The 11,981-nt window shown below is 46.0% G+C and overlaps 4 protein-coding genes across 4 annotated transcripts; all 4 read right to left on the bottom strand.

Moving 5' to 3' along the window:
* Nucleotides 1-4,998: 4,998 nt before the first annotated feature.
* On the bottom strand, nucleotides 4,999-5,205 carry N7533_000551 (uncharacterized protein; the record flags this gene model as incomplete). Its single annotated transcript, XM_057097201.1, has 1 exon — nucleotides 4,999-5,205. One exon carries the CDS (start codon nucleotides 5,203-5,205, stop codon nucleotides 4,999-5,001), a length of 207 nt encoding a protein of 68 aa, XP_056965694.1.
* Nucleotides 5,206-7,268: 2,063 nt separating this feature from the next.
* Nucleotides 7,269-7,739, bottom strand: N7533_000550 (uncharacterized protein; the record flags this gene model as incomplete). Its single annotated transcript, XM_057097200.1, has 2 exons — nucleotides 7,269-7,338; nucleotides 7,396-7,739. The coding sequence occupies 2 exons, from the start codon at nucleotides 7,737-7,739 to the stop codon at nucleotides 7,269-7,271; spliced, it is 414 nt and encodes a 137-aa protein (XP_056965693.1).
* Nucleotides 7,740-8,905: 1,166 nt separating this feature from the next.
* N7533_000549 (exosome non-catalytic core subunit RRP4) lies at nucleotides 8,906-10,167 on the bottom strand (the record flags this gene model as incomplete). The annotated part of the gene is made up of 2 exons (XM_057097199.1): nucleotides 8,906-9,860; nucleotides 9,956-10,167. 2 exons carry the CDS (start codon nucleotides 10,165-10,167, stop codon nucleotides 8,906-8,908), a joined length of 1,167 nt encoding a protein of 388 aa, XP_056965692.1.
* A 457-nt stretch (nucleotides 10,168-10,624) lies between these two features.
* N7533_000548 (uncharacterized protein) lies at nucleotides 10,625-11,745 on the bottom strand (the record flags this gene model as incomplete). Its single annotated transcript, XM_057097198.1, has 3 exons — nucleotides 10,625-11,417; nucleotides 11,483-11,599; nucleotides 11,651-11,745. The coding sequence occupies 3 exons, from the start codon at nucleotides 11,743-11,745 to the stop codon at nucleotides 10,625-10,627; spliced, it is 1,005 nt and encodes a 334-aa protein (XP_056965691.1).
* Nucleotides 11,746-11,981: the final 236 nt, after the last annotated feature.

Here is an 11,981-nt window from a genome sequence, read left to right as displayed (position 1 = left end):
AATAACTCAAAAACAGAAATATAATGAATGGGAAGCCATGAAGAGAGGGGAGGTGGGGGCGTTGTTAACGTAACTTGAGGAACAGACCTTCAGTAGGTATTAGTGGTTTGTACTTCGAGTTTCGCCGTACTTTGAAACCCCTGTTAGCGCCGGAACCCGAGTCGTGACGATCAATCTAGACCTACGCGCCCGACACCTCCCGGTGTCATGGATGGAAAATCCGCCTTCTGGCTTCGTAGCGCCGCCAAGGATCATTATCCAGTGCTTGTTTGGATATAGTAGAGATACCGGTGGGGCGGAGGATCATCGACCTCTCAGGGATACTGAACAAAGTTGGACCTAGAAAAGAAGAGTTCATGAATGGAGATGGGAGAAGCGTTATACTACGCCCCGCGCCTGATAGTGCGGACAGTCGTCCGTATGGAGGGGTCAACCTGATTTTGGTCTAGGATCCCGGATAGCAATTTGTTGAGTAATCTCTGGAAAGATCGACATGGCCAGAACTTTGGCGTTTACAGGAGTTACAGGGGATTGAGTTGTTCATATGCGAACCGTGTGATTTGAAAAGTCTATCTTGCTTCTGAAAGACAGAGTTATGTACGCTGCCGGCTGATTTTTGGGCCCACTTTTGTCTTTGAAAAGGTGGGGCGGCATAGCGACTGTGCTGCCGGTGTTGTGAGCCAGAACCCCTACTGGGAATCAGGGCTGCACCTTGCGGGAGCACGCGTCGTGGGCGCGATACTGGCGATCAATGGCGATCTTGTCCACAGGTAGGCCTACAACTGGAAGGGAGTGGCTATTCGTTTTAGCTCGTGGACCGGATTGATTGCCAATCATCAGATTTGGAAGGTCCGGAGGGCGATAACAGGATATACGATCACGTTGCCCTTTGCAGACCACAAGAACAGGACAAGACAAACTTGAACTTCCAGGATTCTAGAGACAAGGTTGCAATCCCAAAGCGCTTACTCCATGTCACGGTGATTTTATGGTTGCAAAAAGGTAGTCCTTGTTGCAACAAATCCGAAAGAGATACAAGAAGACTACCGAAATATAGAATACTGCATTCTCCGGTGTGTCATCTACCTAGGTATGTATATCATCTTACTAGTTTTAATCGCTTTACTGAAACCGTCAATTTTCCTAAACCCACTGTCTGATCACTTTTCGTTGGTCCATTGCAATTCCAATGGATTTGAAAAGTGTACATTAAGACAACCCTAAAATTTTCACATTGAACGAACAGATATGCTATATTCGCTACGAAATATTCGTGAGACTGCTATTTCAAAGCCGCTTTACATGATATACAGGTTTTTGTTGTCCCCCGCTATGTCTCAAACCATAGAACTCCATGGACATTGTGGGAGATGGCTCTAAAAGAGTGACGTAAACAGATAGAAACTCTTTATTTTTCAATTTGAATATCCAGATAGTCTTAGAAGAAGAACTTCAGATATTAAGTTTAGTGAATAATTTTTCACATTGCCTGGCGAGGTGGTACCTTTATAACAATGTAATTGAATGATCACTTCGAGTATACGCTTGTAGGGTCCTTATTTCAACTGCCTGCTGAGACCCAGCTCCCGTGTCTATCCGTCAACAACAGAGCTTACTAATTAGATCCAGGAATAGATGACCTTTGCTTGATAATTCTCAAGCCATTGGCCAAGTCTTCAATGAGAGCCTGAGCTTCCTGTGCGGGAGGGGCGGCCGTATTTCACAACATTAACGACAATGAGGATATGTCAAAGCAGGCCGATTAGGTGTATATGCTAGTATTGAATTAAGAAGAAGGGTGACTACCGGAATCGTCAGAAACACGATTGATTGAGGAAGGTTAACAAAAAGAAAGGGGTCGGCTTGAGCCCTCCCCATGTGTTGTAACTGAGTATTCGGAGTACAATACCGAAGCCAAAGTGTTACTCAAATTTACATACAAATACGCAGGCAATTTAGTATTCCATGTGACAAATATCTTAGCACTGAAATTTCCATCGCCGCTTTTCCACGACAGAGGATGTAGGAGCGGAACCGGGCCTGCCGTACCTGCGGAGGGAGCGGCCGTGGTGGAACTTGGCCACAGATCCCGGTTCTCCGGTGCCGAGAAGCTCACGGATAGAGCGTAACCCGGTCCCGCCAAGAATACAAGCCTTTCCCCGGCACTTATAGAGCTGTACATATATTTTTCAGCTCCCTCCGAGACCAACTAGACTAGCATTACAGCATTTCTATCAACAGTTACCCATTTTTTCCAAACAATACCAGAGAAAAGATGGTCAACTTCTCCAGCCAATCCACCTTCACCCGCCTAGGACAGCTCGTGGGCGCTAGATGACCACCACCACACAATATCTGTTGTATGTTTTGCTTTTTGTTTTTTGCTTTTATTTTTGTGTTTTCATTTCTTGGACTTCGACGAAGAGAATTTTTATCCCACTTGATATTGATCGCAACCTAGAACTAGCAAAGAGATCTTATTACAGTTTTCATTACCAACTGTCTGTTCGAGTCTATCAAGTTGCTATAGTCATCGATACCCCGGAGTCAACTGCCATGATCACATGCCTGTTCAACACCTGAGGCCGCCAGAGTTGGGTAGGAAATGTGCCTGCAATCCATCACACCCTTCCCTTATCCTGTGGTAGAAGACTATATTGAGTCAAAGACCCGCTACACGGCCCATTATGAGGTTGCATGCAGCGTGATGACCACGAAGACGTTGAAATCAAACTAATTTGCGGTCGACCAGCCGACTCACTGAACAATCGCTTCTCTCGAGGCTGCCCACATCGCACTAATTTGCTGGGAAGGTGAACTCCGGTGATTTGCGCCGATATGGAGTTGCTTGTACCGGTATTGACCTATTTCTCCTTAGCAACCATGATATCAATCGTATCGACGATGCTTACCGCACACTTACATCCAGAACTTGGTAGCTTCACAATCATAGTCGCGAAGACTAGTGTTTCCGGTCGTTACTGAGTGAAATCCTTCTCCAATTTTAGAGATGACGACTACCGCTGTAAATCGCCCCGAGTATGCGATACTAGAAAGTAACCACCCCTGGGTTAGGCCCGCAGCCAGCCCCTAATTGCTTCACATGCAGCTATAGGCAACACCCTGCACGCGTATGTGCGTTGCGTGTTGATCGTGAAGATCATGAAGGACTTCAGAGGCAGTCTAAGCCACCGGTCGCCGGACTGGAGGAGAATTTATTCCTTTTTAGTCAAGCGTTTCGTGATAAGAGATTTGGGCTGACTAACGAGCCTTCATGTCCTCTCTGCAGCAGGCTTCACGTTTAAATGTCAGCCTTGGCTGGTCGCCTCGGTGTTTGGAGGTGCGAATATCTCCCTACTTATCGAGCAACGATCTACCCAAACATACTGTTGTGTTTCGTGTTTGGCCAAAAGAGATTTTTTATGAGTGGAGACTAATTACTTGGTATTACATCGCTCCCCAACCTAGTGGGTCTGGTTTTGGACGCCTATCTTGTTCTTCGGGATTGAAACAAGCATATATCACCTCGGAGATTCATCTATAAAGAAGCCATCTCCTCTGGAATGGGGCTTCCTCCACTATCGCAAAGAAAACTCTTCAGGATTTCTTGAGGCCTCTTGACCAATTTTTCCACAAACACCACAATGCAAGTTTCCAAATAATGGCGTCGATCGCCTTGGAAATATTTTACTTACTAACTCAACCTCATAGGCATTTCTCTGTGATTACTACTTTCCTCGTCGCTTCAGCTGCTCTTGCAGCTGCTGCACCCGCTCCCAGCGTCAATGCCCGCGATATTTTCCGGCTGGAGAAGCGATGCTCTGTTATCGACCAGGCCTGCGATGGTATCAATATTCGCTGCTGCGCTGGAATGTGCTGCACAGGAGGCTCAGGATCCAATCATTATCTATGCGAGGCATGCTAGATATGAAATGACTAGACGACAAGCGGAAAGATATTATCTTACATAGCTAAGCAACTGGCAAGGTTCTAAGGAATATAAGATCATCTTACCTTTTTGAAATATGGCCTTCTCGACACCACTCACTTGGTGATCCTGAATTATGGACTCGCTAAGGTTGCTGTCCCTGTAATGATCTTGGCTCTAATAGGTCAAGGTCCATTGAGTGCTTGGTAGACCAAAAATTGAAGATAGTTACAAGGATATCCTCTTGTGATTGTGACCCTAACTCATGGGAGAAGTGCAAACCGAATTGGTAAGTCTTAGAAGTCTAGGAAATTGTTGACGTGTTGTTTTCAGAAGGCTGAGATTTCGGGAGAGCAGGTTGTTCGAAGTCATTGCGTCATGGTTTGAATCGTAACTGGGCAGCCTTAATAGGTCAAGTTTTCTCCAATAATCTAGGCTTTTAGATTCTTGAAGTTAATACCGTCTCCCACTCTGAGTGTCTTTTCTGTTCAAGCATCTACTACGCTGCTGTGAATGATTGAGATCTACCTCAAGTCCTCGGTGTATAAAGGCAAGTTGACTCACGGCCCACTATAAATAAACATGCGCGTTTCCTTTTCGCGCCTGAACACACAGTCTCTCTAGGGCTTTGCAGCATTTGGCCCCATAGCAGTGAATTTCATCTTAGATCATACACTGGGCCTCGCTTCTCCGGTATCCCGGCTATATTGAGCTACAATTTACCCCACAATATACGGTTCGTGTTTCATTAATTGATCTGCGTAAAGGATACATACCAGATTGTCAAGTTCTTAAGTCGAAATTGAAGATGTCTTCGATCGGTGTAAAAGATTGTATTTATCGCATAATAACATCTATATTCCAATTCTCTTATGTATATGATGTTGAATCGTGAAAATGGAACTCAAGTATGCTATGTGACGCTGCACATACATCTCTGGGGGGAAAATCAATGTACGGGCTAAATGCAAAAGAAACTGTCTTGTCCAAGGCAGAATCTTCTCATTCCGCCATGATCATATTCTCGGCATACACAGAAGTCTGTCGGGAAGAAAAGGCAGATTCACCCCTTAACACTTTCCACAGGCCCGGTTGTGGCAGCAGTATCCAGCACAGCAGCGAATACCAACATAGTCGCAGTACTGTCCATCGCTCTGGCAACGTTTCTGAAGCTGCCCGAAAACATCGCGAGTGTCGACTTCAGCAGCGGGGGCTGCCTCGGCAGCAGGCTGGGGCGCAGCGGCCGCAAAAGCAGCTGAAGCGACGAGGAAAGTCATGATGGAGAAACGCCTTTGGAAAGGTATTAGCCTTAAGAGACTTATAAAAGTCGTATTGACGCAATTGCTTGGAGACTTACATCGTGATAATGGTAGAGATTCGAAGTTTGTAGAAATATTGATTCTTGAAGGCTTTTTGTGATGATGATTGAGATTATCCTGCAGCAGATACTGAAGGGTATTTATACAATATATCCCCAAGGCATCATGTGATTCTTCGGCTATAAAAGATAGACAATAGGCTGGTCTTCCAATATTCAAGTTGGAAGTCAGGCCCCCTAGAGTGCAGAATGATGTAATATCAGAATATTCCTTATTCATGGTGGCCAGTATCAGTCTTTTGATCAAAAGAACAAGAAACCGAAACAAGACCCCTGGGCATATTGCAGATCGTCAATACTTAGCATGCAGATCTTCATGCAGATCTTCTTCATATTGGAACTGAGGCAACCCGCCAAGACTCACGACGCAACTATTTCTTCAAATAGTAAACAAAACTGTGCCTGTCTAATTTCAGGACACTGATTAATATTCCATTGTTTTTTCTCTTAATACAGGATATATGCGTTCTTTGGTTTGTTGGGATCTGTTAAAACGTCATATTTGTAGATACCATGTCGTGCAAACATGGCTGTGCGGATGAGTGTCTTTTCTTTATATCCTATGGATGGTGGTACATAACACTTTGGACAAGCTTAAATCCTCATCATGTTATCTATGTGTTCGGTTAGAAGCCTTAAAGTCAATAATTTATCCGAAAGCTCATCGCTGGAGGTCAAGTACTAACTTGAATTGAAGCGTAGCCCCCACCTCGCAGTCGGAGACTTAAAGTCAGCAGTGCGGGAAAAGCTGCTGTCAATATAATACATGAAATGAAAATTGGAGCCCATGTGTCTCGTGATGTAATGACCTATGTCATTGCCATTATCGTTAATGCCTTGTGTATATGGAATCCGCGAAGGCAACCCTGCCTATACCTGTATCTAGCTTCCGCCTCAGCTTCCTTCTTCCTCAAGCTTTCACTTTCCAAGGTTCATCGAAACGCTATTACTGCCTTTTCCTGGTCACGCTACGTCGTATGTTTGATCTGTGGGTATCTGAGCATTCCCGCATGTGGTCTTCTTAGTTCAAGATTGAATTCATCGGTTCTCTCTTAGGTAGGAGGTTGGGTAGAGGCAAATCTTTGTTATAAATCTTAGTATCCAGATTTACCTACGTACCAGAAGATATTGAATATAAACCTAGGTATATAATATATCTAAGTTAAGAAAGAGGTAATGATTTACCTAGGTAGTAGTAACAATAGACTTCCCAGGTGGTAAAAAAGGGAGAACCTTTAGGAAAAGCTTTTTATGTACTATCATTCAACTTGAAGTTTGTGCCTAGTATTTTTGTACTTGAGTACTTTATAAAATCCTTTCTTGTCAAACTTCCTAAATACTACTTTTATGCCTAGATACCTAGGTAGTCGATGGGTCCTAGTCTGCTCCTTAGTTCCCGTGACAGTAAGGCGAAATAAGTGAAGAACTCCAGGGCTTGGAGGCACTCTTCTTTCTTATCGGTCGACTTCTGATTATTATTATTTCCCTGAATCTAATGTGCGTCTAGACAATTATTCTATGATCATTTAAATTGAAGGGTGTGAAAGTACCATTTGAACTCATGAAAACTTGAAGGCAAGTCAAGAAGTGATCACTAAATCTTCGCTCGGATGGAGTATGCCTCGTAGATTCTCTGAATAATAGAAATACCTACATCTCTTGAACACTTTGCGGAGTTCTTAAAGAATGAATTTTTTAATAGCGAGACATGGAGACTCAAAAATACACGAATAGAGAGCGTAGTGTGAATATGGGCAGCAAACCTGCCCTGTAGCAACGTACCGGCATTCTGACGACCCTGGTCGAAGAATTTGTGGACAGTACACAGTCATAGACAACAGACAGGGAAGTCGCACCATTCTTCAACGGGATAAAAGCATTGTATAACCGAAACGAAAGTAGAAAGAAATAGAACGAGAGTATTGAAAGTGGGGAACGAGTAATGAGAGCAATGGGTCCATATCAGCAATACTTCCCCTTGAACGAATAAAAGTACGTATGGCAGGTAATTGGGATCGGACCTGCGATGTTACTATTAGCAACGTGTCTTTCAAACTATGAAAAGGCAGAATAATTACCTCCCGCACACCCTGGCTGGTTTTGTTGATCGTACTTCTCCATCTCGACCTCAACTTCGTCTTGCCCCGGGTATGTGAGCCAGGCTGTTGCCCCCGACTCTGGGTTGTTGTTTGTTTTGTATTTGAGGCTGTATCCGTCGTCGCACTTGAAGGAGGTGTCGCCGTTGTTGTCGTTCTTGCTTTCATCACATACCCTTTTATGATTGTACCACATTCTACCGTCATGGTGCTCGGCGAGTCCAACGTCAGTTCTGATATCGATCTCGACGCAAGGACCGGCGGTTACGAGGGACACCATGAGAGAGATGAGGGCTAGCACCCAGGTGAGGGTGTACGGCAGGTGGAAGGCTGCCATTGATGCGGATGGGGGATAGTTTGTTGGGTTGAAATGTAAAGAGATAGAAATTTAGTGTTCTAGAAGCCTTTGAGATGAAGTATAGTGATCAAGTTCAAGTTATTGTCTAGGAAGTAATATCTACAGGTATATGTATTTCCTTATATAGTTCACCATAAATACATAATGCCCGTCTATGCAAGTTGCTTCCAAGGTTTCAAGTTGGACATTCGCCGTAAAATTGCCCAATCACCCAGTTCAGGCCATCCACTCCTCCACTCCTCCATTTATTGTGGTTGGTCTGATGCTACATTCAGTCTCCAACCTCGGTGAGCCGCCAGAAGCCAAGACAGGGCCCCAGACTCTCAATCGACATCCCAAGGTTCCCACCAGTCAAAATCCTTCAAGTTGCTATCAGCCCGGCCCCTTCGGTCGATGATCCTTCGAGTTTGGCACCGGATGTGACAAGGCATTCTGCCTGGCCCCCCCAATTGATGGCTGATCACGGAGTATAAGGCCTCCAATTACCAAGCGTATAAAAGTAGCCATGATTGCAGATCGCTATTCGCCCAGCCCGGCTATGAAGGTGGGTTATTTAGAGCATCAGTCCACCTGGGCACTGCGTGACCCGGACAGATTAATTGCATTGTGGCAGCGTCTCAGCCAATTCCAATACTACGTAGCACTTCGATAAGTTCGTGGTTTCTTTCATTAATTGAACTACTGAACGCTGAACTGTGGAATCACAAAAAGATCAACAACCTAAAGGTTCCACTGGTGGCTGGGAGTACTAATTTTAAATACTAAATAGCATCTGTTAGTACGTGTGAATACTGATTTTGTTAATACCTAGTGTATGTATTATATACATTGAATGCTAGTATAATAAAAAATACCAAAAAACAGTATCAATTGCACAAATATACTAAGGCACCAAAATCTACCTAGATACTAAACTTGAATTCCTGGTGTATTGATACTATTTACTAGGCTATTTGAGGGTCTGCGGGTTTAGAGGCTGACCGCCAGTGCCGGGATCATAAGGTATTTAGAGCAGGAGCATAGTTATAGGTACCTAGGCATGCTACGAAATACAGAATAGATTATTTTTGACTTTAATCCAGTATTCCAAGTAGAACTCATCGAGAATGGTCGGGTATTTACTATCTATCGTACATCATGGGAAGCTACTTCCGCTGCATCGCCAGCTCCAAGATTCGCCGAGCCTTGGCCCCCTCCAGATACTCTCGGCCCTCTTGCGCATAATCCTCCTCTTCATCATCATCACCGACTTCTAGATCAACCTGGAGACTGGCTTCGTAGGAGTCGGTCAATGTGTCTTCATCCACGCGCACGCCGCCTTGCACCAAAACTCGAACACATTGTGTCAACCGCGCAATCTCCCGGCGGGTCTGTGGTGGGATGTTGTCGTTTTGGCTGGAATAAATTGAACTTGAAACCATCTCTTCCATACGTGTAATTGAGACGTTCTCTGTAGTCGACGAGGCGGCCTCCGCTCCGTCCGCATGCTTGGAGATCCAGATATATCCATTCACGCCGAGGATTATATCCACATCCCCACCACCATTGGCGGTAGTATGTGTCCATACTTGTCGTCGTGATCGCACGACTCCTCCACCAGAGCCACTTGAAGCCGCCGGGGCCGAGGACCCAGACCCAGATCCAACACCTCCCTTCACGCTAGAGGTAGATGCCCCGCTACCTCCAGTTCCAGTGACAGCAAGGAAAACGCCATTTCGAAGCTTTCCATATTTCAAAGATCGGGTATGAAGCGAGGCTGAACCATCTTGGTGAACACTTTGTACTTCGGCAACCACCAAGTCGCCCTCGCTGAAGAAAGTTCGGATCTGAAGTTCGTCGGCGCTTGTCCGTCGACGCAAGATACCACCCGGCAAATTGATCGCGGAGAGAGGAAGTTGCGCAAGTAGTGGAGCGGCGACATCGACTTTCCATCGTTTCGATTGCACTTCGACAATACGTCCCACTACCAAATCACCAATTTCGGGAATGTATCGGGCGCGGAGCGGGTGGACGGAGAGTAGTTTGTTGGTTTGTTGGACTTTACCGGCGACTGTGGCGATAATTGAGGTGGATAGAGGGTTCATGTATGTGCCGTGACCCCTGTGAGATGTTATGTTAGCTTTACTCATATTCAGACTATGGAGGGCCGATTTCGACCCCGCGCTGGTTCAAGGACGAGTTGAGAGTAAACTTACCTCATCCACTGGGGATCTGCTGTGATGACCTCTCCGGGAGTCACGATTCCTGAGCTGATTTTCCCATTTCCTGTGCGCGCTTTCTTGTTAGGTCGAGATACGCCGCTCATTTCAACGTCGGAGTCTGAGTCTGCGCCGGACATGGAGTCGTCGGAATCGGCATGGTAGGGAGCGACGTCTTCCACCACTGGTGGGAGAATTGTGATTGCCATCGCAGACGAGATTCTTTGGAATAATCTGCGTCGAGGGGTTTATAGTGAGTAGTTCAGAGAAAGTCCGGAGCTTGAGATCCGCACCGAGACTTTCTTAAATTCACGTGACTGATCCACCTAGTGGACTGCTCCACTTACGAGACAAAGTCGTGCATGAGAGTATATATGGAATAGAATTTGAGTAACTTGTGATTCGAGATATCACCTTCAATTAAGTGAATCCTTAATCCAATGTTCAGTGGTAGTATAAGTCCACGGTCTAATAGCAGCTGACCATAGGCCAAGAGCTTCATCATGTGATACTGTCTTTTATTGAGAAGTGCAGGAGCACTAGCATACTATACGTACATAGATGGTCACAACTTCTCTCTAGAAAGACCAACATCAAATTGAACTGCAAATGCATGATAGTACATAAATTGATCGAGAAAATAAGAACCCAGCACCGGATCCAACCTCAAGTCTTCTTAGCAGTGCGGTTGGCAGTTGGAGTCGACTCGTCCTTCTTTTTCTTTGAGCGGCTACTCCCCCCCTTGGGTCGATATCCGGTATCTTCTTCACGCTTGCGCTTGTTTTTAGGGGTTGGTTCCGCATCTATTCCCTCCTCCTCATGCGCCTCTTCATCCTTACGCTGCGTCGGCGCCCGCTTCGACGAGCGCTGATTTGACGGCCGTGATGTCGACTTCTCGGATGCAACCTCGTGGTCTTGCAGAGTCTGAGGCTGGTTACGGCGCAGCCAGTTGTGGACCGATGCCGGGTTGCGGAGGTTGGCATCCTTTTCCCGTTCTGCGAATGTGGGTGGATCGGGGATGCGCTCGACTTGCAGTGCGGCTGCTTCGTCACCAAGTTTGGCATCAAGAGCCAAGTAATACTCGGTTTCGTGTTCCGGGGTGAAATATCCAAGTCTGCGCTCCACGCCGTCGGTGATTTTCTCTGCGTCTGGAGCATTGGTGGCAGTATGAGGCACCTTGCATAGGGTGCTGTAATTCATGGCTGGTGCAAATTCCTTGTTTCGTTTGATACTTTCTTCAACTTGGCGATATGCCCCAGCGGAGAAAGTGCCGTTCGCCAATTCCGTTTTGGCCTCTTTTAACGTCGTCCGGGCCAGGGTCGCGTCCTCTACCAAGGGGGCGATTACTTGCTCTGCGGTGGGGAGGGAAGGAATATCGGCTGGCATATTTAGGTCGAATCGTAAAGTCGGAGATACTTGGAGACTCTCGTTGAATTCAAGGAGGACCTCTAATAATTGACTTCGGACACATTAGAATCGACTTTGAATGGTGAATAGATTGCGGGTGCTTGGTGGAAGACATACTCGTTCTGTTCCTGGATCCGCTTGGAAAGATCCTCGATGCGCAGTTCCTCTCGTATCAAATTCTCGTTTTCTCGGATTCCATGGTCAAATTTGACCTTCATCTTCGCATATTTCTTCCTGGGGATCGATTAGCCAAAGCGCCATCACTGGTCTTTGATAGTATCGTACTTGAAGGACCGAACAGGCGCTTTCACCGCGGTGTCTGCTGGGGCATCTGGTAGAGTATCCATGGCAGTTGCGGAGTCGATAGGTTCCTGTGCCATGGTGGGCGATGATCAAGATGAGATTGAAGGGGGATAGCGGAGGCTGAGCTTCGGATCAAGTCAAAGGGCGGAAAGGGCGGCGTCGCGCGCCAAGCCCGGCTTGCGCGGTTGGTAATTGCAGGCCGCCGTAAAAAAATTATGGCAGACCATTGGCATTCTCAAGTCTCCCAAAATTATCTGGAATTGAGTTACCATTACCTCACTCCGAATCAATTCATTTTACAGGCTCATCTGTA

This window comes from Penicillium manginii (genome assembly GCF_028828005.1).
Source record: "Penicillium manginii strain IBT 31320 chromosome Unknown utg000001l:1.0-3466041.0:1.0-3467806.0, whole genome shotgun sequence".
NCBI classification, from domain to species: Eukaryota; Fungi; Ascomycota; class Eurotiomycetes; order Eurotiales; family Aspergillaceae; genus Penicillium; species Penicillium manginii.
Note: the sequence above shows the minus strand (reverse complement) of the source record. Positions and strands in the feature narration are given on the sequence as shown.